Genomic DNA, 27,996 nt, shown 5'->3' on the forward strand with positions numbered 1-27,996 from the left:
CCAAAAGCTTAAATAAATTTAATTTTAAATAAATTTAAAAATAGAAGGAAAGAAAACAATGTAAAGAAAGAAGCACAACAAATACATATAATTGTAACTTAAAATACAGAGTTGAGACAAAACATTTCAGTTTTATAAATAAGTACAAATGGGCTTAACTCAGCTATTTAAAATAGAAAAGATTTTCAACTGGGTTCACAGAGTAAAACCCAAAAATGTGCTACATACAAGAAACACACCCAAAAGAAAATGATCTACAAAAGCTAAAAATAAAGGGTGAGGAAAGGCAGGTATACCAGGCAAATGAAAACAGTAAGAGATATGGAGGAGGATGTGCAGATGATATTGTCAGACAAAAAGAGAATTCAAACTCAAAGTATTAGACATGACAAAGGAGGAACTTTTTAATGCTGGAAGTCACAATTTAAAATAAAGATATTATAGTTAAGAACACCTTTATAAAAGCAAAAACCTAAAGAAAAACAAGGGGAAAAAAAGAGACATACCAATAAAAGATCAAGTAGTTAAAGATATAGCAAATCTAATCAGTAAATAAGATCTAAATGACTATCAAACTTTACATCTTGATATTAGAGAACAAACCTTCTGAAGCACACATGGGACATTCATAATAAAGGTTGTATGTTAGGTTATACAGAAAATATTAGCAAGCTCCATAAAGCAGAGATATTACAACCATGTTTAGAGATATTTATGACCACAACGCAGCAAAAGTAAAAATTATTAACACTAGCAAAGAAAGGTATTCCAACTGCAAATCTATTTATGTACTATATGCCCAATAATAAACATGTACTGAGTAAAAGGGAAATACAAAACAAAATTAGACTTCCAAAAAAAACACCGATACAATAATCTGTGGTATATCAATCTTAAAGATGTACTCAAAGTAAACCTCAAAGCATTAGACACATTTATCAATAACAATGATAGAATAAATACAAATGAATTAAAATTCTTTGCTAAAAGCTAGGAAACAAATAACAAAATAAGCCCAAAGCAAGCATAATGAAGAAAATGAAATAACAGAACTAGAAACAGAAATTAATGGGGTAGAGAATAAAGAATAGATTTAAATATAACATATCATTTTTGATTTATTTTTTGAAAAAAAATTAACAAAATAGGCAAACCACTTGCTGACAATCAAGGGGAAAAAAAGGGGAAAGCACAAATGAACAAAACAAAACAAAAATGATATGAAGGAAATAACCATTGAAAAAAACATTGAAATAACTGTTAGAAAAAAAAACATACAATTCTATTTTTCATATATCACTACAAATAAATTTGAAGACCCAGGTGAACTGGGTAATTTATCAGGCAAAGAGCTTACTAAAAACTGACTACTTAAAGATAAAATCTGAACGAGATCATTCTCCTAAGAAAAAATAAAGAAAATAATAGGACCTATCCAACGAAAAAAAGCATCAGGTCTGGATGGTTTTTCACAGAGTGAAACCTGCAACTACCAGGTTGTTTAAAAACTCTCTTACATTTTTCCAGAGCAGTGAAATGAAGGAAAACTTCTGAAATCTTTGCACTTATATATGTAACATCAATACCTAAACCTTATAAGGACAATGCAAAATAAATTATACACTAATTTTTGCTTATCAGTACTTATATAAAAATACTAAACAGATTATTAGGAAACGGAATCCAATGCCACATTAATAGAATGACACAACAAAGGGATATTCATTTCAGGAACGTAAAGTTGGTTCAATGTTAGGGAACCCATTAATATAATCCACCACACAAATAGATTTCAGAAGAAAAACATATAATCATCTCCACAGATGCTAAAGAAGCTTTCTATCACAATCCGATTCTTTCCTAATGAAAAACACTCAAGAAAATAGAAATCAAGGAATACTTCCTGTTATGTATCTCCCCAAAATTAATTTGTTGAAACCCCTTCCACTCCATGTGAACATATTTAGAGATAGGGCCTTAATGGAGGTAATTTAGGTTAAATTAAGTCATAAGGATAAACTCCTAATCCAAGAAGATTAGTGTCCTTGTAAGAATAGACCAGAGAACTCACTCCTTCTCTCTCTCTGCTATGTGTGGACATAGAAATAAAGTAGCTGTCTATAAAGCCAGGAAGAGAATTCTCAGCAGCAACTGAATCTGACACCCTGATTTCAGACTTCCAGACTCTAAGCTGTGAGAAAATAAGTTTTTGTTGTTTAAGCTATCCAGTATATGGTATTGCAGCCTGAGCTAACATCTCCATTGAGATCAGGAACAAGAAAAAGATGCCCACCATCTACACTACGGATTAACATAGCAATGACTTGTAATATTAGCCAATGTAATTAGATAAATCAATCACAGGCACAAGAATTGGAAAAGAAGTAAAACTATCTCTACTTGCAGATGTGACTGTGTACCTAGAAATTCCTAGAAAGTGAATGATAAAACTGAATAAAAAAACCCCAGTAAAATAGGATATAAAATCATCATATAGAAATCAATAGTCTTCATAAAATTAGTAACCAGTAAGAGGATACAATGGCAAAACAAACAAAACCAAAACATTTCCACTTACAATAGCAACAGGGAAGATATTTAGGAAAACTTCAACAAAAAAAATGTGTAAAATCTACATAAGAAAGTTCAAAACACCCTTGAAAACAACAAAATTAGATTTGAATAGAAAAAAAGCAGCTCTTGTTCTTGAATAGGATGACTCAACATAACAAAGACAAATCATGATCACAATAAAAAATACCAACAAACATTTTTATGAAGTTGGACAGGTTGGTAACTAAACTTCATATGGATCAATAAACAGGCAAGAATAGCCAAGAAAACACTAAAAATGAACATCCTTAAAGAGAGACTAGGCATTAAAACATTATATAGCCTCTATCATTAAAACTGACATTTTGGTTATGTGAATATTGACCAGTGGAACACAACAGAAAACCCAGAAATAAACCCAAGTATGTAGAGAACTTGAGTATATGGTAAAGTCAGTATCTCAAATCATTGAGGCAAAGGCAAACCTTTAAATGCATAGTGTTAGGACAAGCGACTAGTCATCTGGAAAAGATACAATTAGATCTACACTTTGTATCACACAAAAGAATATCCCCAAATGGACCAGGAATCTAAATATAAAATAACTGAAGCCACATACATGTACTAGAAGAAAACATGGGTAAATTTATATTTAACTGGGATGTAAGGAGAGGCTTTCCAATTATTCAGAATCCATATGCAAACGAGTGATAAATTTGCTACATTGAAAAAACCTGCATGCCAACAAAACCATTTAAACAAGTTCCATAGGGGCACCTGGGTGGTTGAGCATCTGCCTTTGGCTCAGGTCATGATCCCGAGTCCTGGGGTTTGGGATTGAGCCCTGCTCAATGGGGAGTCTGCTCCTCCCTCTGCCCCTCACCCTGCTCATGCTCCCTCCCTCTCTCTCTCTCTCTCAAATAAATAAAATCTTAAAAAAAAAAAGTTCCATAAACAAAGTCAAACAAGAAGAAACTGTCTTCAGGATGTATCACATAGAGGCTACTATCACTAAAAGATAGTAACAGAATTCCTAGGATCAGAGAAAAACAAAGACCAAAAAAAACTGACAGAAAAATTAGCAAATGACACAAAAAGTTGTTTAAAAAAAATGAACCTGACATACAAAAAAATATGTTTAACATCACTCATACTAAGAGAAATGCAAATTACAAATATACTGAGATACCATTTCTCACCTATCAATTGGCAAAACTTAAAAAGCATGATGATGCACACCCTGGCAAGGCTGTGGGGAAACAGGCATTTTTATGCATTGCTGAATGGAAATGCAAGTTGGCACAACCCTTGTAGAGGGGAATCTGGTAATATCTAACAAAGCTTTATATACATTTATCTTTTGAACCAACAGTCGCATTTCAGGAATTTGTTCTGAAGATACACCTCCAAGAATACAAAAAAACATCTGCATAAAGTTATTTGTTGCAGCACCATTTGTACCTGCACAATACTGGAAGTACCTGTACACAAAAGAGTGGTTAAATAAACTGCAGTACCTCCATACTGTGGAGTTCTCTGCAGCTGTAAAAAGAATTAAGGGCTATGTCTATGCACTGTTGTTGGAATGATTTCCTTGTTAGGTAAGGGAAAAGCAAAGTAGAAAAGAATATCAATAGTATATTAGATTTGAACTTCGGAATGTCTCTAACAAATCAAATCTTTAAAAAAAAATAATTATAGGGGCACCTTGGTGGCTCAGTCAGTTAAGCATCTGCCTTTGCCTCAGGTCATGATCTCAGGGTCCTGGGTTTGAGCCCCGCATCGGGCTCCTTGCTCAGCAGGGAGCCTGCTTCTCCCTCTCCCTCTGCCTGCCTCTCTACCTACTTGTGATCTCTCTGACAAATAAATTTTTTAAAGAAAAATAATAACATTAACACACCAAAAACAATCATTCTTGCTATCACTGAATGCCAGATTCCTCTTAAAATTTCTCTGGATTATCTTAACATGTCTTCCTGCAGCTTGAATCAAGATCAAAACAAGGTCCACACATTATTTTTGGAAGATGTAACTCCGAAAAGTATGACAATTCCCTCTACTTCTCTCTTTTTAAAAAATGCTATTGACAGATGGTCTTTATGGTTGATAAAACGTGTTTCTCTAGCTCCTTTATTTCCTGTAAACTGCTAAGGGCTTGATGGGACTGTGGCTCACCTTTTTTCACTGCTGTTACAAGACTGCTTAGGTGATACTGTTTACTCCCTACTGCATCACCCGTTTAATACAGTTGCCCTCTATTAGTGTTATAGTGGTTTCTAGATCCTTAGGCAATCTCAGTTCCTAAAAGCTTATCCGAGACCATACATTCATGGCAATATACACATGGTGATCAAGCTACCAGGTTAATTAACAGTTGACTGAGAGACAACAGAGGTTATCAATCGGCAGTAAGATAAGTTAGCCAGGAATTGTTTCTCTCATAGGTAAGAGGCCAAAACATAGAGACAAGATGAAGGATTTGACTTGATATGGAGAGGAGGCCGCCAGAGGATGAACATGATGCTTACAGAAAAGATACTGGGTTCCGCTTACAGTTCTAAAAGATATTTTATACACTAGTACCAATAAATGTTTCCAAATTAACTCATGGAGAATTCAAGATTTACTGTATGATGTTAGTTCACCTGAACAGTCTTAGACATTTTCCACCTTTAAGCCTAAGGGACTGATCTCTAAGCCAAAGATTCTCAACATGACTACAAAGCAGATTCTCCTGGGAAGCCTTTAAATTCCAGAGGCATGGGTCCCACCCAATCAATTCCGATTCAACTGGTCTAGGATGGGGATACAGTATTATTTAGTATATAGTATTATTTAAAGTCTTTCCAGGTGACTCTAATATGCAGCCATAACTGAGAAACACTAATCTTAGCTAAGAATAACAACAATAGCAGCTAGTATTAGTAAGCACATATTATGTGTTATGGACTATTCTAAGCACTTTACATGTTACTAGTTCATTCCCTATCTTACAAGTGAAAAAACAGGTCAGGTAACTTGCCCAAAATCACACATAAGCTAAGAGCGGAGTGAGGATTTGATACCAGGCACTCTGGATCCAAAACCTATGATTTTAATCACCATGATATACTGCCTAAGCATGAATTATATTCTTTAATTGCAAATAAAATGATTAGAAAAAAAACAAAAAAATGAGATACTTCACATCCTCCTTCTTAGAAGCAGAATGGCATCTTGTTGCAAAAGTACCAACAAGCTTATTTGGACAGATAAGAATCTTCTTTTCCCAAAAGATTCAAATTTGAGATTTCCACACATAATCCACAAAATAATTTCCTACCTATCATCCTATATAGCCTAGTTATTTAATGTAAGTATCAAAAATTGTTTTAGTTTTAAAACTCAGGGCAGTGATGTGTTACATGTACATTTACAAGAAAATTTCCTACCTATTTCAGTTCTGCTAACTCCAATGCCATTATAAATTTTCAAGTAATTAAAGTGACAAGAGTCAGAATCTTCAATGTCAAAGTCACCAAATTTGATGCGCACTCTCTCCCCCATCTTTACACGGATCTCCCATTCGCAAACGGTGCTGTTGGGATAGGTCTGTGGGTAGTTTATGGACGTGAGGGTTCCACTTTCAGGGCCTAGTACAGTATGTCCACATCCATCACCTTAAAAAAAAAAAAGTTAAAAGAACGATAAATTATTATTACATCTTTAACATTATAAATAATCAGGATTTTTTTGGTGAAAATTTTAAAATATGTATGACAGATGTTTTATACCACCAACACTTTCCTTACACAAGATAAAAGGGAAGGCAGAGTTCTTAGTATATCTGCTCATAGGAACCAAAAGAAGCCAGGTACGGTCAAAATAATCAATGATTGCCCTTATGAGTTCAAAGAGCTTTCCACCTCAATAAACAGAGGTAAACATAGTTTAGCAATAAATTTATATGCATAGCATAATAAATCCAATCTTTAAAAGACTGTCAGTTCATAGTAATTGTTCAAAGTAAATGTAAACTATAAAAATAAAAGTATGTGATCAGCTTCATTCATTTATCACAAACCCTTCTAAAATCTGTGAGAAGTAGGAGGGTATCTAAAAACACTTTACACGTTGCAGAGATTACTGACCATATTACAGTATTTCAAGGCACTCATTCTTGAAGGCATTAAAGCCCTATTTAATGAAATTTAATTTTACTAATTTTACATTCTATTGAAATTTGACTTTTTAGTAGTCCTTCTCCAAAAACCTCACTTTTTCCCTATAGAATGACAACAACAACAAAAAACAGTTTAATGACTTAGTAAAGATTAGGAAAAATAACTTTCATATCTTGGTAGCAGCATTATCTATTCCAGAATTCCTTCACTGTGGGAACTCAGGGAACTTAACATAGTATTGTTTGCATCCTCCTTTTATCATAAAATCTGGTTTTTGAGCACCTAGAAGAGGCATGCAATGTTGAGAAGTTTCAGCTGCTGCTCCAACTGTACCATATAACATTCCTTAATGATGGGATTCAAATGAATCTCTTTCTAAAAGGAAGACGACACTGTACTAAAATGATAGTATTTTTTTCCTTCAAAATAGCCATTTATAATCACCTCTGGAATAGTTGAGTACTTACACAAAAAAAACTTATCAAAAGTGACAGTGCTGAGTTTTGAAGTCAATATGGATACAGACAGCTGTAAAAGGATTTTCTATTATATTATTATTGTTAAGAACAGTGCAGTGCTGATACCATTTACTAGAATAGATGAATGAAACCTTTAAAAGCCTGTGAATAAGAAGTTAATAATCTAGGGGCGCCTGGGTGGCTCAGTCGTTAAGCGTCTGCCTTCGGCTCAGGTCAGGATCCCAGGGTCTTGGGATCGAGCCCCGCATCGGGCTCTCTGCTCCGCGGGAAGCCTGCTTCTCCCTCTCCCACTCCCCCTGCTTGTGTTCCCTCTCTCGCTGTGTCTCTGTCAAATAAATAAAATCTTTAAAAAAAAAAAAGTTAATAATCTAGAAAGTATTTGCAAAATAGTTATTAATTGGATGTATAAGGAACTGTACATGAACCAACGAAAAAGTAATTTCACACCAGTCTCAAAACTCACTTTAATAAAGGAAAAACTATTTACCTACATTATGATGACAATACTTCATATCCTTTTCTGATCAAGAAATTTTATTCTCAAATCCCTACTAGTATTTTTGGCCCACTTTTAAAGGTCAATACTAGCAATCTAGCTTCCTAAACAAACATCTATAAAGTTCAGCTTTTGAGCAACATTGCTATCTCTACACCTGCTTTCATTCTACACATAGAAACTAGGCATAGTCACTCAATAATATATAAAGGCACCATGAAATAAACATGTGAGTTTTTGTGATACACCCACTGATCTTCTGCAAATATAAAACTTAAGTGTTACACAACTCAGAAGAAAAAAAAAAACACTCAAATTTTTCCTGAAACTATGATGAAAATACTTTGAATATCTCTACTGAATATCATCTAAATTAGAAACACAGGGATATAAAAACTTTCACTGTGAACATAAATGAATTGTAATAAAAATAACTTTTGAATAATCATTAAAATTTTTCCTTAGAGAAAAATACTATCCCCTAAGACAAAATTTCTAACATTATGAAACTAGTCTGAAATGTTCTCTTACTATTAAAAAGATGAAAATGTGCTTTCTGGAATGTTTAAAACTTTGAAAAGTAGCCACTGAATAAATAAAATATAAATGTATTTTCTTTAGTGAATAGAAACTAAAGCAGCTTTTTTAAGTGGCTGGAAGTGCTGATAGATTTCAGGAAGCCAAGAATTTCCTATTAACAGCTGAATTCATGACTTAGTAATGGCAGACTGTCCCATCTAATATATTCCCTATGGGCCACTATTTAACTTAAGGTTGCCATTTTAAAATGAATTTTACAAAAAGAGTACAAGCAGTGTTAGGAGTAATTTTTAGACATCTTTATGCTCGTATTTGACTGTCAATAAATACACAAATGTTTCTTGCCTTTTCCTCCATAAAGCATAATTTCTACAAGTTAACAAAATAAATACTAACTGATGAAAAACAGGACTTTTGCATGCATGCTGATGAAGAAAACAATTAAAATGGAGCTGTCTTTTTTCAGTATCTTGTGTAGCGGGAGGGCATGAACAGTCCACAAGTAACGTGCCAAGAATGTTCTAAAATATGTGATGGAGCTCAGCGCTTCCTCCCCCTAGCAAAAAAAGATGGTATGCACCAGAAACCAGAGTTAAAAGAAAGTCTCCAATCTACTACTACAATGAACAAGTTTGAATGTTTCATACTTCCAAGACTATTTGATAAGTTTAACCTGACAAGATAAATAGATTAGCTGGCCTGGATAAACACCTACTGCTATGAAGAATATGTTTAGAATATTACAGTTTGAAAGGGGAGGCTGGGCTCATACATTATCACTAGGCCAGCAGTTTTCAAATGTTTTTCTCAGTTATTCCAAAGTAAGAAATACATTTTACACTGTGATCCTATACACTGCTGCATGTATAATCCCGACCCACTAAAGGGTCCCCACCAGCACTCTGGAAAACACTGTACTGGCATCCAGAGGTCATAATGTTGAACTCTCAAAGACCTTGTCTTCACTTTTACCCTTAAATTAGAAAATGTGCTTCCAGTTTTTCAGTTCTTAAAAGCAAATCCTATTTTACACCAATGCTTAAAATGACAAAGTATCTAAAAGTAAAATTAAAATCTGGAGAACATTATCAGCTAATCACCTAATACACTTAGACAGTGGTACTCAAATGTGGGAGATGCGGAAGCTCCCATGGGAGCAATTTTACCTCCCATATGGCAATGTCTGGAGATAGGTTTGGTTGGTTGTCACAATTGAGGGGGTGGGCTACTACTGGCATCTGGTGGATGGAAGCCAGGAATGCTGCTAAACATCCTACATTGTGCACAGGACAGCACCCCCAGAATAAAGAATGATCGATCTTAAACGTCAATAGTACTGAGGTTGAGAAGGCTGACCTACAGTAAAGGCCAGGACATCTCAGACAGAAGATCCGAGTGAGTCCTTGGCCGGGTTTCCTTTGGCCCAAAGAATAATGCTGTTCTGTCCACTGAGGGTACAGCCTAAGGAATACTTTCCTCCCACGGTCAGCAGTTATACTAAAGAGCCTGAGTCCCACTTCCCAATTTTTAAAACAAGTAAATGGAAGTTAAAGGAAAGAAAATCCTTTTTATTAGTCTACAGGCCTGGAGTAATTTTTTTTTTCTGGGTCAACAGCTCTTAAATTAGGGTTTGAAAAAGGGTGCTAATAAGGTCAGGAGTTAAGTCTCCAAATTTTCTGCTTATCTTTGTATGCTTTGGAAAAAATAATGACCTGTGACCAGGAAACAGCACCTACCGTTATTCATTTTCACAAGGCAGAATTGACAAAGACAGCATAACTACGACAGGAAATATAACTTTCACAATGGTTATCCTAGGACCAATCCATGTGCCCTCACCAGGAACTCCAACATCACCAAATCTTTCTCCTTCTCCAACACCATCAATACCATCATCACTGTCAGCTTCTCCTCCTCCTCCTCTAGATGGTCTCCACCAAAGTATAAATGACCATAAAGGACAGAAGCCTGTTAATGTAATTTTTGAATTTCAGTTTTATTTCAGTGGTGAAGAAACACTGGAATTTGATCTTACTGCTCCTTTGTTTGGCTGCTGATTTATCTAGGGGATTACTCAAAGAACATGTGTTCACTTCCTCTGAAGAGGCTAAGGTCAGATGTGTTAAGCCAGATACAAATTTTGGTATTTTTCCAGGAAAATAACAATATTTTTTTAAACTACTTAACCCTAGAGAAAACAGAACATTAAACATTTAAATAACAATGAATTAATACAACAAAGAACACATTCTTATTTTAGGCTGCTCTAAACTTCAATTTTTTTTTTTTATACATACATGCTCGTGATATTGATTACATGTGACCCTGCAGCCACCCCCATATTTTAGTCACATTACTAATACGTAATACAAATTATCTTAATGATTGAATTGTATTACTATAAACACTTCATGACTTCTAAAAATACAATACCAAACACAAATGCACAAATATGCCATAAATGTAGAGCAATGTAACTTTCATTACAATCATTATAAACCCTGAACAGTTTATATTTTTCCAGTGAGCTTTCAAGGATTTTTTTTTTAATCACTGTCAATAGGTGAGTCTGACTATACTTCCTCTAAATAAGTGTCATTTCTGTCACATCTTATAATGCATCTGTGAGATCTTATAATAAATCAATTGAAAAAAAAGTATTTTAGAGTAGAAGGGCACTCAAAGGAATAACTTGCAAGACTTAACTAATACATCCTATTTCATCTGGCTACAATGAAGATTTTTAATGCCATATTTAGCACTGTGAATTTTTGGACTGAAGTACCATTATCAGTCTTATAAGATTTTTAAAGTTGCATCACTACAAATCTCAAATAAATAATTCAAAGACTACTTTAATTTCACTCGTTTTTTATTTTTTCACTACTTTAATTTCACTCATATTTTTTTACGTAATACTACGTAAGATGGATATGCTCCAAAAGCCTAAAGAAGGTCACTGTGGCAATTTTTAGAAAAAGAAATAGCTCCCAGCTTCATTCTTTTTTAAACTCAAACTATTCTCTGCATGTGTGGTAATTTACAAAATTGAATTACATGAAGGAATGTGAGATGTATAAATCCTCTTTAACCCCCACCAAGCACACACCCTACTTAGAACACAGTGGTTAAGCAAATGAGTTCTGGAGTCAGAGAATGAATTTAAATGTCCTATCCACCATTCACTGCGACTTCAGAAAGTTATTTATTGCTGCTAAACCGCAGCTCTGTACAATGGGGACCTAACAATTCAAACACATAGAGTAAAAATTAAATGAGATATTGTATGAAAACACCTAGTATTGAGGGCCTAACCTAGAATAATGCACTCAATAAAGACGCTTTGTTTGAGGATACTAGTACAGTCCTAAAAGACCAGAAAGGCTTTTGCCCATCACATGTAGACACAGGGCATTTGGACACAACCTAAAGTAACAGAACAATGGTCCAGTGGATATTTACATCAGCTTTAAAGTTTCAAGTGCAGTGTCTCGTGAAAAGTATAAAATCTCTAAGAAACTAACTGTCACTCATCTTCTCCCTGATGACCTCTACTTTCAGTGACTCTCTCAGGAGCACAACCTGGACTTTATTTTTTGTCATTGTTAGAAACACTCCCATCCACCTGTGAAAACCCAAAAACTTTAAAGTCTCATTCTGCTGGTCAGTCTCCTGACCTTCAGTGTTCTTATACCCACATATTTCCTGTGAACTTGACTTCTTTCTTTTCTCCCCATCTGCTAACCTTGTCCTGGCCTTATGTTTTCCCCTACCCAGCCTGGACCTCATGTCCAGTATTAACTATCTCTTCCGGATACCTTTACTTCCTAGCCACTGTGTCCTTCCTGAGTATCCGCTGCCAAACCCTCAAACCTGGATCTTATGATCTCTCTTTGCCAAAGAACTGAGCACTACTGAGGGGAAAAAAAAAAAAAAATCACAAAGTCCAGGGGGATAGGTGTCATTAGAGTAATGGGTGCCAGTCTCAGATGGGCACCCAAAGCCACTCAGTATTCTCTTATTCAGTGGTTCTCAGATTTTGTCAACATTAGAATCACCTAAGGGCTAATTAAAGGTTCTCAGGTCCCCCTCTTTATCTCCATAGATTCTGATAAATATGTCAGAAAAATCATTTTATATTTGGAAACTGGTTAAAAAAAAGAAAAGGTGAGCAGCACATCTTTTAAATGTCACAGAAGTCAAAAGCTGCCGAAGGATTATAGAGCAAGGTAGTTAGTTGGACTTGCTATTTATCACTGCTGAACAGTCCCAGTTTCGGTTACATGTTAATGTATAGATTGTTGTCTGGTAGAAATGTAGATCATTTCTGTACAGTTGAAAAGATAATCCCAAAGGTTACTGTTTATGACGCTATTGGCCCATTAACCAGACTTAGCCATCTAATCTAGCAATCATATCCTAAGATTATAAACACCTAGTTTCTCAAATATTCTCTGGACAGGATTTAACATCTTACTGGTTCCCTCATTAATGAATGAATAAAATCTTGGATGTGCGTTCATTTTATATTTGCAAGGCAGGTATAATTTTGCCTCTTTTGCAAATTATAACTAGTAAAACAGCTCTACAGTGCTGCCTAGGTACTTCATTTTAACAAACCATAAAACGCTAATAATAACAGCAATCACAAAATACCACAAAAAACTCTTTCCACCAGTGTCCCCCAATATCTACCATCTTCTTGCTCACTTTTCCTTTCTTTTACAGAGGAATTTCTTCTATCCTCCATAATTGATGTCTTACTTCTTTGCCACCTGTTCTAAGTTTCTTTTTTTATTATGTTCAGTTAGCCAGTGTATAGTATGTCATTAGTTTTTGATGTAGTGTTCAATGATTCATTAGTTGCTTATTAACACCCAGTGCTCACAAGTTTCAATGCACTGCAATTCAGCTTCCAAACTGCTATGGGTTGGACTGTGTCCCTTCCACAGAGATATGTTTAAGTCCTAATTTCTGGTACCAATGAATATAACCTTATTTGGAAACAAGGTCTTAGCAGATGTCATCAAGTTAAAATGAGGTCATACTGAATTAAGGTGGACCGTAATCCAATGACTGGTGTCCACAGACAGACACAGGAAGGACACTATGTTACAGAGGCAGAGGTTGGAATGATGCAAAGGAACTCTGAAGATTAAAATTGCCAGAAGCTAGGAAGAGGCAAGGAAAGATCCTCCCCCAGCATCTTCAGATGGAGAGTATGGCCCTGCTGATATCCCAATTTCAGAATTCTAGCCTCCAAAACTATATGACAGTAAAGTTCTATCGTTTTAAGCCAACTAGATTTGTGGCAATTTGTTATGGCAGCCCTAGGAAACGCAGATCTATCTTACCAATGAAACTACTCACTAGGGCAGCCAATTTCCAAGCTGCCAAAAGTCCATGGATACTTTTCCACCCTTATCATTTGTGATCTTTCCATATTATCTGGCTTTGCTGACCCTTCCTTCCCTCCCATCGTCCTTCCTTCCTTTCTTTGTATCTTCCCTCCCTCTTTCTTAAAATTCTTCTTCCCTAGCTCAGTTCTTTGAACTAATTGCAACTTCTCCTGCATCTTCGTGGACTTATCTTAATACTGACTGCTGATGCTACTGTTCAGGTCTTCCCCCATCCTGTGTATTCTACCAGGGATATCTCCTTACTCCGACTTTAGTTACCACAAAGTCTCCAACCTTTCTCCTAATCCTCAAACCTGTCATCTACTTATATATTAACCACCTCTGTTCATACTGATTCACTCACCAAAAATTTACTGACTACCCAAACAGATTCAATCCCAGCCCTCAAACATTCTAGAAAGAGAGGTGAGTTCTATTAGGAGACATCCTTGCCTAATATTTAAATCCAGGCGTGTCTGATTCCAAGACATGGAAGTCTCTGTACTTTCATAGATCACCAAAGTATGAAATAGTGAAGACAAAGAATGTGCTCCGATTTTTCAGAGTAAACACAAGGCAAAACCAAAAAGGAAAAAAAATCTGACAATTTAAATGATACTTTCAGTGGAGCAGAGACCAGGCTGCAAGGAAATCAGCATTTAACAAGTATTCGCTGTGCGCCACACACCAAGAAAAGGAACAGCACAGATGTAGTCTACTTGTTGGAAAGTTCATCACTGAAAAAAGCAGAGATAGAAGGTACTAGAAAGCAGACAGCTGAGAAGAACGATGCACAGGAGCCAGTGGTATTTTGAGCATGACTCCACGTACGGAGCCAAAAACACCATTCAAATTTAAATTATACTAAAACTAACTTACATTCCCTGATGAAGCAGAGTTCTGGATAAGTGGAAGAGCTGGTTTCTGGAAGAAGGAAAGGAGGGAGGAGGCAGCTCCACTGTGCAGGGATGCAAAGCAGGGCAGGCGTTCAGCTCTACAAAGTGGGGCAGTCAGAGTGCTCCTGCTGAGCAGTAAGCCCCACTAGAGATCTGATTAGTAGTCCCCATTTGTGTAGATCTAGGCACAATGGCCACATGACTTTCTCCAGTAACCTTGAGCTACCCAGAATCAGAGGAGACAGGGGGGACTGGCACATGAGCCATATTTGGGATCTGTCAAGGGCAAGGGGAAGAGCATCAAAGAGATGAGGGACCTGGGAGGCAGGATGAGAAAGTGTCCAGAGGTAGACAAATGCATTGGGTGAAGGCAGAGGAACCTAAGATGATGTCTTGCTAATACTTCAGGTACAAACTCCTGTCTGCCCCCCAATGGAAAGTCCTCCAGAATCGTGTTCCCAATGATCTTTCCAGCCTCCATTTCTCATTAGCTTCCTCTGACACCAGATTACTGAAACTACCTGATCATTCTCCAGGAATTGGAGCTGTCAAAGAAAAAGGAGGCAGGCAACTACCAGAACCACAACTGGGGGAACTCTGGTAATACCAGAGGTGGCCATCTAAATCAGAGTTTAAAAGACAGAGCAAAGGAGCACACCCAACTTGCTGACACTGATTTAAGCTGTTACTGTTCTTAAAGATGACCTATCTGACAAGAAGGGCACAGCAGTGTTTTCTAAGAAGAAACCATGGCCATGTGCAGAGTTCTAGTGGAAGGACTCCTCTCACCGAGGGAGCAAAGCAGTCTACCTCCCAGACAGAGGGCAGCTGGCAAACACTGGGCAGGATGTTAGGCCCTGAGCAAGCACGTAGTAAGGTTCAAGAGGGGGCTCTACTCCCATGACACCGAGAAGCCCAGCCTGGACTGCTCACTGTGGGGAGGAGACAACTGACAACAGCACAAAGCGTGTGCAGATGCCCAGAGACTGACATCAAATCATGTAGCTGGAGCAGCACCTTCCCTCCAAAAATGGGTTCTTGATTCACATTTTTTGAACGACCGACATCATGCTAAGTATTAGAAATAAGAAAATGAGTAAACTCTCTGCCAAGACAAATAAATATCTTATATTCAGTGTGATTAATGAATGAAAAGAAGTAAATGAAAAGTCCCGTCTGGAGATGAGTGTGTGATGACGGTTAAAGAACTCTTCTCAGGGATAATACCCAAGAAGGGTTCTGAAGGAAGATTAGGGGTTTACCATGCAAAGAAAGAAAGAACCCTTTCTCTTTAAGTAGAGAAAATAGCATATGTAAAGAAGTCAGTATAGGGAACAAAGTAAAAAAAAAAAAAAAACACATGAAATTATACTTTAGAGCAATAAAAAGTAGCTCAGTCTTACACATGAACTACAGATAAAAGTTGAGGGATGCTGGTATGAGATTAAGTTGAGAGGAAGGGAGAGACCAGACTGAAAAAAATCACATGTATAATATGCAAAGGAATTAGGATTGTACTGTACAGGTGATCAAGAGGCTGCCAGCCACACGGGTCCAGGAAGGCAGAACCCCAGTACTTAAGAACCATGGCCAGAACCAGCCAATATCTGCCCCCAATTATTAGGCAGGAGCAAGGCATGGGGCTCAAGAAGGAAGCAGGAAGCCAAGACCAGGGGCTTGGAGTCTTGCTACTCATTGCATCAGGACAGGCTTTTACACTCCCATGCTTTCCTGACTCCTTGCTGTTCTGATGCTGTGATCTTCACTTCTCAAATGTCTGTCTTCCCTGTGGACTACAAACCTATCAATCCTTTAAAGCTCACTCAGTCAAAACCACTTTATCAGCAAGCTTCTCCTACTTCCTGTGGGCTCTTCTTCCCTTGAAACCGACAGCAATAAGCAACCTCCCTTGCTTATTTTTATATATAATTCAACTTAAAGATAATTATTTCCCCAACTAGACTGTAGGTTCTCTATAAACAATTACAATGTTTTACTCTTCTCTAAATGTCTCAGGACTGTACTGACATATGTGCACACATGCCGGGAAGCTCAGAGTCAGTACAACTTTATGCTGCAAATTCTTAACGAGAGGATGATAAAGAGTACCAGCATTTTTTCTTTGATCAACCAAGCAATTCAGTTTTGACTGCACACTTGCATGCAACCAGCTCAACAAAAGCCTTGCAAGAAACCTGGGCCACTCTCAGAAAGCAGCTGAGGGAGCCTGCACCTTGGGGGTCTTCCCCATAATTCAAGTAGCTAATCAACATTTTTCTTCCAACTACATATCCTTCAGAGTGCAGGCTAATCGAGTTGGTAATATTTTAGCAAACTTTTAAGATCACTCCATTATCCCATTTGCTTCAGTGGAAACTGGCATCCATTAAATACTAGTTTATTTGAATATCTGTATTTTCTGTCCTCGTGGATTATATTGATTTAATCCACATAATGATCTGGGAAATTAGCATTATGTAGGTTTCTAAGTTATTATTTTGAACTGAAATACCTTCTTAAAGATCCCACCCTAAATGAAGAATTTAATCAAATGGACTAAAGAAAATACTGTAATAGCAATTCCAAACAATGGAGTAATTACTTCATAAATAATGTCTTAGGCTGAATTTTTACATTTTGAATTTTTTTGCTGTATTTTTAAGTATGCTGTCTTAAATCAGCCTACACAATTAATTTCAACATAGTATGTCTACAGAACATAACACAAACGATTAAAATTATAACCATGTAAGATTTTTATGTAGGTGTGTGAATACAGAATAGGAAGAAACATAAAAATCATAAGTTGATAGATTAGGGGGTAGAACTGTGGGTAATTATCAATTAAGTTTTTGGTTTTGAACAACTATAATTATCTGTACAATATTTAAAAAATAAAGTGGCAAGGCCATGGTAAGGTTGTAAACTGAGTCCATGAGCCACACAAGAAAAACTGCCACGTTGTCTCACTTCTTATTTCTACAATCACATTTCACTATCTCTATGAAGCTTTTCCTAATCCCAATAATTTTACGTCATTATTCTACATCCTTCCAACTAATCAAGAAGTTCAAATGGAAACTATCTGCATGCATTCAATTAACACGCAATATTACCACCTGAGCTTTCACATCCTAGGTTCATTTTGTAAAGTATAATCCTAAACTTAAAACCACCTCTATATACATGTAGCCTTTCCTCATCATACTATACTCATAATTTCTTTTTGGAAATTAATTCATTTGTCATTTTCATGGCAGCACTGGTACTTTCACTTACACCAATTTCACGATCTTAAGGTTTTTGTTTTGTTTTGTTTTTATGTTGGTCTTCTAGAATGAAGCTGAGATGTTCAGACAGAATTATTAACCATCTCCAGTGGGAAATAATATTTCCTCTTTGCTTTTAACACCGGGAAATATACCTAAAATCAATGACCTATAATTTTACAATTAACTTTTCATTTACAAGTTTTAAAAATGTGGATTTTAAACCTAATCATTAGCACATGTGGAATTTATGTTGTATTTCTAATTTTCACTGGGAAAAATTAATCAGAAATATAGCAGAAAAAGGATGCTTTGATTTTTGCCTCTGAACCAAAACTACATGTAAGAGGCCTAATGTTTTATCGGACCAAGAAAAAACAACTGAAAATTCTAAATTAATCTAATGTTGATATTAAAAATAATTACAAATGTTCATAAGGGAGATGTGTTCATTTCTGACAATTCACAAATACTACTGAAAAACTATTTACCTGCATCACAACCAAATAAAGGCATTATTTGACAGAAAACAAGTTTTCCCCACACATCAGTTCTGACACCATTGTGAAACTGAATGATTAAGAATGAACTTGACTGGTTTCATAGACTTATTAGAAAATAAAAATCAATATTTTCACAAGTATTTCATATTAATAGGCATAAACAAGTCAGTCTTAATAAATTGTAAAAATTGGGGCGCCTGGGTGGCTCAGTTGGTTAAGTGACTGCTTTGGCTCAGGTCATGATCCCAGGGTCCTGGGATCAAACTCAGCAGGGAGCCTGCTTCTCCCTCTTCTGCTCCCCCTGCTTGTGCTCTCTCTCTGTCAAACAAATAAATAAAATCTTAAGAAATAAATTGTAAAAATTAATTCCCTGATATTTTACCACATTCACATAATAATCTAACCCAGAAGGTAGCCAAGCCCTCCAGGACATGAACTAGGAAGCTGAGCTCCTGAGATGAAGGGACACAAATTTCTAGTCAACATGTAAATCAGGGACACAGAATCATTCATAGTAGACTCTCAACTTCCTATTAAATACATTTATTACAGTAGCAAACATGCAATCAGCATGATAAATTTGATCAACTTAAGTTTTTCAGATGTTACAGAAAAAAATGCTTTCAACAATAAAAAGATTTTGAAGATGAACTCAACATCAAACTTAGAACTTAAAAATATAAAAATGTAAGCTGTATCTAAAACACCATCACAGTACAATTAAATGTGAGGAAATACAATCTATTTTTAAGTAAATGAAATAATATTGGTTAAAATACATCTCTGTTATGAAAGGCTGACAAATTTTCAGACCAATGACAAATTTTATTCTGAGCCAAATGAAAAGAAAAATCACTCTGTCAGCAGAAAATCTGCTCAGGAATAGCTATGTATATAGCATTCCAGCTGACCCTTGAACAACACAGGGGTTAAGGGAGCTGACTCCCCGTGCATAGTCAAAAATCCATCTATAATATTTGACTCTCACAAAACTTTCCTAATAGCTTACTGCTGACCAGAAAACTGACCAGCTTTACAGGTAACAGTCAATTAACACGTATTCTGTATGTTACTGGTATTATATATTATATTCTTATAATAATACCTAACTTTTTCTATATCATAAAAATATTTCTAGGCTATGCAGTTCTGCGAGTTTTTTCAAATTGTTGTAAATCTCTGAAAAATTTTCTATTATATTTATTGGAAAAAAAATCAGCACATAACAAATGGATCAGCACAGTTCAAATCTGTGTTATTCAAGGGTCAACTGTAACTGGAATGAGCGTAACATCTTCTGCTACTTCACAATGATGTCTGAAGATTTTTTAAAATTCCTGAAGCACAGTTCTCCTTCAGCATATACATTAAATGCATTTCTACCTAGATTGGCTAAAGAAAGAAAAACCTAAATATCACAAAAAATTTTTTCACAACTGCAGAAAATTTGGAAGAGCATACAGAAATTACCCATAACTCTACCACCAAAAGACAACTATTTTATTATTTCTTTTCAGTCTTCTTCCTAAGATTTCTTATAAAGGAAAAACTCCAGTTTGTCACTTAACACTACAATATGTAGACACTCCCATTATTAAATTCTACAGGTGTTTTAAAACACTGGTTCTCATTTTGAAATGAGACTTCTTTCCAGCTTATGTGAGGGAATACCAATGGAACCCGAAGCATATGTCTGTTAGATTAGTTAAAACTGGTTGAAAAGCAATTCCACTACAGACTGCATCAAGGTCCTCTGGGTAAAAAATGTAATTTTTAAAAATTAGAGAATTGAAATCTCACACAATTCCTGAGTTTCCAGTGATATATACCTAACTGGTTCTTATTTATTAACCTCATAAACTAAAAATTAATAATGATAATCACTTATAGCTATATTACGCTTTTCCATTTACAAAACTCCTACGTACTATCATTTCATTTTTGTTAGTCTATGAAATAGGTATGTATCTCATATCACTGATGTAGAAAACTGAGGTACAAAGAAATTAAATGACTTAACAAAACTTACCCAATCAACTTAAAAGAACGAGAAATTAGAGGTCTTTTAAATTACCACCATCATTTCTATTTGCGTTAATCTACACTGTTTATATAGGACATAACCGTGAAAGAGACCATATATTTGTTAAAATGCTGTGCTAAAAACAAATTAAGCCTTGAAAGAAAATAAGGTAATATTGCATGTTAATTAAGCCAGGTTCGAGAAATTCTGAAAATTAAGGCAACTGCCTCATGTGGGGAGACATATAACTGATTCCATACTGTTCAAAGATTTTTTTAAAAACATGATATAAAAACTCTCAGTCTAGAAATAAGCAAAACAGTATTCTGCTTATGAAGTTACATTCCTTTCTATATCAAGATACCTTATATGTTTTGTGTCTCAGTTCCTTTATGTTTGAAATGGAATAACACTATCTCAGATGGGTGTGGTTAGAATTAACTGACTTAATACACATACATCACTTAGAAATGTGCCTGCCACAAAGTCCCAATTAGTGCTGTAAGCCTTCTTGTTTTTTGTTTCTCCTACTAGAAGGAAAATACAAGCATACAGTCTAAAACTTCAACGGGGGCGGGGGGGGGGGAGGATTTCACACTTAAGTGCTGATGTTTAAGAATTTATTTAAGAAGATGATCTAACTAAAAACCTGAATGCCAAGCATCTAACTTTTAAGTTACACTATGTAGAAATGTGCCTAGAGCTAAAAGAGATCAGTTTGCCAAATATATATATTTTTTATTGTTAGATTATACTTCCACATGCCTGTCAAAGTTTCAGTGTCTTCATAATGACAGGCTTATGGCCATGATTCCACACTTTACTGAAAACCATATGAGACCAACATTTCAGCTGGACTTAAACATGGAGATCAACTTAAAATAAAAATCTTCCCAGCAATAAGTAACAATCCAACCCATATCCTTCTCACTGCAATAGAGAAGGAAATGCAATGGAAAAATGTGTTCAATAACTGATGCCAAACTGATTCAAAAATTGCGGTTCGCTGCCTGAAAATAGTACTAAAGGGCGGAGGAGGAATCAGCCTTGCATTCTCTTTCCACTATGATTATTATTCAATAAACAGTTTTGCTCAATTCTGAAAGAGGTATTTAAAGGACTGTGGATGGAAAAAAAGTTTTGTCACTTTCTGGAAGGGCTTACCCTTTTAACTCGGAATGCTCCATCTGGGAACACAGCACGTTGCCTCGGGTCAGACTGTCTGACCCAGGCAATCCAGACCACCAACAGGAATAACAGTAAGGTATCATAAAGGGCATGTCCAGAATCCAAGACTCAAAGCTAACCAGAACCAATGTCATTCGCTTTTGAACCTGAGCACTTTTCACAAAAGATAATTATCAACACTTGCCTTTAATTGGTTTAAGATGCTATGTAATTATCTTGCCTTTCTACTCTGTCCATCAGTGTAGCCTAACTTTAGGGGTCGCACCTCCAAAACTTCTTTTTCCTCCCAAAGATTTTCCCCAGAACAATCCAATACCAAAACGGAGGCCTTCATAGCAGGGTCTCGCTTCTCTCTTTTCAGAAAAACCAAAGGCCTTGTCAAAAAGTAAAACCGCGCCAACTCAGGGGGACAACAGGCGGAGCCCACCTTTGCAACTCAACCCAGCGAGTGCTGGGCCAGGTCTGGCCAGGCACCGAAGCGCACCGCACCTCCCCCGCGCATCTGCAGATTCGGCTCACGTGCCGGAGACCGGGCATCCCAGAGGTTCCCCCTGCGCCCCGCACACTCCCCGGGGACCACTCACCTTGCTGGGCTCCGGCGTCCTCGAGCAGCAGGACCAGGATAAGTAGGAGCAGGAGGAACAGAGGCATGGGGAAGGAGGAGGAGGAGTTGGAGCGGGGAGGGAGAGGGCGGGAGAGGGGTAGCGCGGCCCGGGCGGGGGCGGCGGCCGCGGCCCGGACTCGGAGACGGTGAGGGCTGCGCCCGGCTCTCACCACCGCCCGGCTCCCCATCGCGGTGGCCGGCAGTCCGCCTGCATAGTGCGGGCACCCCGGGCGAGGAGGCGGCGGTTCCGGCGGGAGAGCAAAAGGCAGCGCGCGCTGTGCCCCGCGCCGGGACCCTCTCTGCCCCTCGCTCCGCTTTCGCCTCCTCCTCTTTAGTTCCTTCCCTCAGCTCCCTGCCCCGAGACCCCCAGACCAGAACGCAGGGGAAGAGGGGGAAGGAGGTGGGGTACTCGAGCCGCGAGGGGCGGCTGCGGAGGAGCTAGGGGGACGCGCCTCCCGCACCGCGTTCCTCAACCCGACCCCGACTCGCAGCACACGCCCGGGGCTCCGGCTAGCTGGCAGGCAGACCAGCCGCCCGCTCCCTCGCGCTCCCTCTGGCGCGCATTGACCACGCCTCCTCGGCCCGCCACGGCCAATCCGCAGTTGGCTCCGGTCCGTCTCCCTCCGCGCCTCCCAATCAACACGCTCTCTCCTCGGTCGGCCCGTTAGCTCCCCAGCCCACTCCTTGAGCTCAACCGCCCCTCATCTCTCTCCTCCAATCCCCTGCAGCCTTAGCAAAGCGTCCCACCCGCCTCCCCCAATCCGGGTTCCGCCCCCAAGCTCGGGCCCCCGGCAGCCCCGCCCCGCCCGCGCGCCTGTTATTGTTGGGACCGCAGCCGAAGCTGATGTCGCTTCGGCGGCCGCTAGCTCTGGTCAGTGACTTCCGGGACTTCCCCCATCCCTCTCTCTTTGCTCCTCAGGCCTCGCTTGTTCATTGCTCCTCCCCGCCTCACATCAGGCCACTGGAAGGGGTGGGAAGCCAGGATCCTGGATGGTTTTAGCTGGGAGCTGAGGCTAAGAAACCTTTTACAAAAAATTAGAGCGTGTTTTTTTTTTTTTTATTAAAACTACAGCCAGTTGTTGCAGCAACTCCGAGTTAAAATTAAAAAATACAGTGTTCAGTTTTTAAAAAATATGTATTTCTTGTTTCCTATGCCTTTTACTATATTTACTATATTGGGGGCAGGACCAAAAAAATAAAAAAACATATAACAAGATCCATGCCCCCAAAGCAGTTTAAACCTAACATCCTAACGTTCATTCAGCCATTCTACCGAGATTTGTTGACCACCTGCTATCTGTTTGCAAACCTTATACTGAGACTTGGGGGATTTACAGCCATAATACAGAAATCTTTCCAGGATCTAGTGTTGGTACAGAGATGGAAATACATCATGAAAGTCAGAGTGCAACAAATGCTAATTAGAGTCAGGAGCAATTCGATGGAGACTGTAAGTAAATGCAGTGACAAAAACAACTGGTTTTTGGGAAAGGGGAATCCACAGGAGTGGGCAGTGATTGGTTTAGGAAAAAGGTGCCATCCTGGATGTTTTTAATATGGGCTCTCAAGAAGAGGATGGTGTCATTAACAAATACAGAAAACTGGAAAGGTGAATCAGGTTGTATAGGCAAGTGAATTAATTTTGGACATACTGAATTTGAGATGCTCACTCAGCAGCCAGTATTTGAAGTTCTATAACAGGCAGGTGGACATTTTGGTCTAAAGCTCAGGTTGAGGAGTGCCTTGAAGTTATGGGTAAGAATAATAAATGGATGTGCTATTCAAAACCATGGAAAGGTATTCAAAATGAAAAGCTAAGAGTTGGAAAGGACTCTGGAGGTCATCTTGTTCAACTCCACTATAAACCCCTCATGCATTAAACTCTTCTAACAAATTTATTCAATAAGCATTTATTGGATGTCTGTTAAACCCTGCTATGCTATAGGACTAATGTAGGCAATGGACATAAGAAATTCAACAGGAGGAGCCTACATTCTGTGGTGGAGGTGAACAAAATTATTGCTGTCAGTGCCATTTTGGAGGTATAGACTAGTACCACAGTGGAAGGAGTTCAAGGAACCCATTATGGTGACTATGAAACTCCAGCTGAGTTTTGAATAAAAAGACAAAGTGAGGAAAGTGATCTTCCTCTTGAATAAAAAGACAAAGTGATCTGAAGCTACAGGCAAAGTAGGCTAGCTCACAGGCACCAGGGTCAATCCTGTTGAGGGAGCTCGATGGGGTTAACTACTGCTGATTTGATAGGAGGAGCTGAGAACTAGTCTGGAAAAGTTGATAGGGGCAAGATCTAAGGCTAAGGAGTCAAGATTTTATGACACTGAGAAACAGCTAAAGGGTTCTAAGAAAGAGTGACATCAAATTTTTATTTCAGAAAACTCAACCAGGCAGGAGGGTGGGGAATAGATTGGAGAGAGCAAAACTGGAAGCCAGGAAGAACTCATCTGGAGACTGGTTCAGTGACTTGTAAAGGCAGTGACAGTGAACCTGAACTGCAGGGGCAGTGGGCTTAGACGGGAGACTAACATGAAGGATATTTATGAATGTAGTGACTGATTAGATGTGGGGAATAAGGAAGAGTCAAGGAAGATGCTCAGGTTTCTAGGCAGAAGCGTTGCCTTTCACATAGCAAGGGAACATGATAAGGGGAACTGGTCTGGTTGGATATGGAAGTAGAAGATAAGTTCATGAGCTCAGTATTGGACATGTCAAACATGAGGTGCTAACATGGCAAGCAGTCAGTCACATACTAAGACTTGTGGTAATAGTCTCTCTGAGACAACCCATCTTGTTTTTTGGACAACTTTCGTAGGGCACTGAATGATGACTTTAAGGCCACAGAAATGGAGACAGAGCCAGGTCTTGTGAATCTCAGGCTGGCATTCTGCTGACTACATGGAACTGCACCAGACAGAGGATTCACCTGTGAACTCTCAGCGTGATAGAAGCCTTGTTGGAACAGGCAAAACCTGGCCTATCCTCCCCTCTACTGCTTGATAACACAGCATGAAAAGATGCCAACTATAAATACCTAAAGTAAGAGGTAGGAGTGCTCACATTTTTTCATCCCTGTTTTACTGACTGGTATTTTAAAGGGTGATTAAAAGTGCATAATAGAGTAGTGAAGAGCTCCTGAATGAGGTCAGTGGCAGGAAAGGGATGAAGGAGGAAGGGGCAAATTGGAGTTTTATTTAAAGAGGTGAAATCAAAAGTTCTTGGTGACTGATACTCTATGACAATTGCCATATTTCTATGCTTCAGCTTCCTGGGTTTCACTTTGGCGCTATAGAGTATGGAACTCTGGCTAGAGAACATCTCTGGAGATCCTAGAGCTATATGTCTAGGGGAATTATAGGTATAACACAGATGTGGGAGGTGGTTGATGCTATTTCTGTCCCAATTCCCTCCCCATTTCTGAGCATTGTCACTTTACTGAGTTGCAAAAACAATGACAAGATTGCTCTGCGATGATGAAAATCTCCTTGTGGGACCACAGGTCCCTGCCTGTGGATAGTGCAGAATTATGGTTTACCTTACTCACTCCCTGCATGTTGCTTTAGCCAATTTAGTCATCTTCCTTACCTCTGGGACTTGGGTGTGTTTGGGGGTTAACATCTGCAGAGGCAATAGGAGCAATACTTACCCAGAATCATTTTACCCACATGGCTCAGATGGCTGGGCTAGGTAGGAACTGGGAATTCTAATCAGGACCCAAAATGGATAGTTCTGGAGGAGGCCGTCATCATAAGTTAGAGGCTCCCAGAAGCTCAAGTGCTTCCACAAGGCAAGCCCAGGTCCCAGCTCCTTCCTACAGGGTTTCAAACAGATACGGGTTTTAGAGCTTCCCTTGGGGACAAGCCCAACAGAGAAAACACAAATTGAGCAGTGTCTTCATTGCACAACAGTTTACTGACATATGCTAGGACTAGTAGCAGCCATAGTCATCTGCACTCATTGATAGATGAACTAATGCTTTGGATGAAGTCTCTGGGGAAGACTAGGGCTTCAGGAAAGGAATGCATGGGACAGTTACATATGAAATACCAGGAAATTAAAATGTGTATTGTTTGGATGTATTTACGTTTGTTTGCTCCATGTTAAGAAATTTAAAAATAGAGTCTTTTTTTTAAACATTCTTATTTATTTATTTGTCAGAGAGACAGCACACAAGCAGGAGAAGCAGCAGACAGAGAGAGAAGCAGGCTCCCTGCTGAGCAAGGAGCCCACGCGACTGGACCCCAGGACCCTGGGATCATGACCTGAGCTGAAGGCAGATGCTTAGCAGACTGAGCCACCCAGGCGTCCCTAAATATAGATAGTCTTAACCTAAATTTTAATTAACTAGACTTTTTCCCCCTTTTTGTCTTCTCTTTCTTGTTCTTTTCTTTTTCTTTCTTCTCTTAATCAATAATGAGTGGAGGAATACAGAAAATGAATTGACCTATAGAGTAAATGAAAATATGGAAAGAATGTTTACAGCCTGCTATTTCTGCTTCCAAATGAATCCCAGCTCAGCCACTGTTAAGGAAAGGAGAATGGAGAGAAAGAACCCAGGGGCTGGTGCCTTTGCTTCTGTTCGTACAGAAACATCTGGGCTTTAATGGTATGATCCAGTAAGAATCACTGGCACCATCATTGCTATTAAATGTCTGTTAGGCATTAATAAAACAGAAGAGAGTCATTTAATATGGCATTTATACTGGAAACCTTGGGATGATGGTATGAAATGAATCACTGGTGGGCTTTATCAGTGAGTGTGTATTTTTGGCAGGATAACAGAAAGAGGGAACAAACGAGAATTTACTTTTGTGATCTTCCAGTGGGATAGGAGAGAGAGAAGAATGTGGCAGTTCTGGGGAAATATTTTAAACTTCAAAGACCAGAGCCCTCAGATCTGGTTACTGTTCTCACAGGAGCATTTTCTTTGTCCTGTTGACTGTTTGGACAAATGTTTGCAACCAAGATTGTTGCTAAATGTTTGAATTCTGCTGAGGAGACATTCTTCCTTTTCCTCAACCGAAGTGGTTTGGATACTTTTTTTTTATCTTGTAGCTTCTTTCAGTTAATCATTTCATTCAAATCTAACTCTCAGGTTTATTATTCATGTTTTCTTAACATTTGTAAACTAGGTAGTACAGCAAATTTAAGACAGAATTGTTAGGAACCTAATTTATTATAGAAGATATTTAATTTCTGCTAGTAGATAATGGTTAAATACTTTTTTCTTGGCATATTTCGGCAACATGACTGATTTTAATAATTTGCCCTTTGCTTTTTTCTCCACTACAACCATCCCTCTCTTTCTCTTTCTACCCCCACCAACACCCCGTTGGTTTACCAGTAACATAAAAATTTAACCAACTCTGATCCTCTCTTGTGGATCAGAACAAGAAGGCTTCAGCTTGGTATTTTATCTCTAATGGAGGCAGCCAAAGATTTTAGTAAAATCATGTGAAAACTGCCCTCCATAACATCAACATCATGCCTAGAAATGAAAGAATTATTCGTAAATGGCAACAGAAAGCTAAAAAATGAATGGGGAACATACCAGAGTTTCTGAGATAATATGATTTAGGTGTGCAGTAGCTGCCTGCCTCCCCTGGTATATGCCTGGATTCTTTCCTGCGGGACCTTTGCAGGAAATTAAATACACAGAGCTGAAATGCTATTTGGCTTCTGAAAAATTGAGTTGTTTCATGAGATCACGGAAACAGCTTTGGACCAGACCCTTGTACCCACCTTCCGTTTGAAAGTGCTCTATGACCTCCAGCAAGGCTCCTAACCTCTCCAGGCCTCGAATGCCTTATTTGTGGACCTTATGATAGGTTCGAAGTTTGACAATTCTTCCAAATTCTCATTATCCAC

General features: G+C 38.2%; 1 protein-coding gene and 1 long non-coding RNA gene across 3 annotated transcripts in view; one reads left to right on the forward strand and one right to left on the reverse strand.

Moving 5' to 3' along the window:
• DCBLD2 (discoidin, CUB and LCCL domain containing 2) overlaps nt 1-22,817 on the reverse strand; it is an 87,794-nt gene extending 64,977 nt beyond the window's left edge. Inside the window, exons 1-2 of one of the 2 annotated variants that reach the window (XM_025873253.2) lie at nt 22,094-22,817; nt 5,985-6,212 (exon numbers count right to left, since the gene is read on the reverse strand). In XM_025873253.2, the coding sequence (XP_025729038.1) occupies nt 5,985-6,212; nt 22,094-22,301 (436 nt within the window). In that variant the 5' untranslated portion in view covers nt 22,302-22,817. The remainder of the gene's footprint in view (nt 1-5,984; nt 6,213-22,093) is intronic. The other variant, XM_073892482.1, reaches the window with a different exon arrangement.
• Nucleotides 22,818-22,910: 93 nt separating this feature from the next.
• Nucleotides 22,911-27,996, forward strand: part of LOC112821210 (uncharacterized) — a 48,350-nt gene continuing 43,264 nt past the window's right edge. The window contains exons 1-2 of the long non-coding RNA XR_003207383.2: nt 22,911-22,984; nt 24,944-25,174. This is a non-coding gene — a long non-coding RNA (uncharacterized lncRNA). The remainder of the gene's footprint in view (nt 22,985-24,943; nt 25,175-27,996) is intronic.

This window comes from Callorhinus ursinus, unplaced genomic scaffold (assembly GCF_003265705.2).
Source record: "Callorhinus ursinus isolate GAN/ISIS: 27379988/994484 unplaced genomic scaffold, GSC_fseal_2.0 scaffold1, whole genome shotgun sequence".
Taxonomy (NCBI): Eukaryota; Metazoa; Chordata; class Mammalia; order Carnivora; family Otariidae; genus Callorhinus; species Callorhinus ursinus.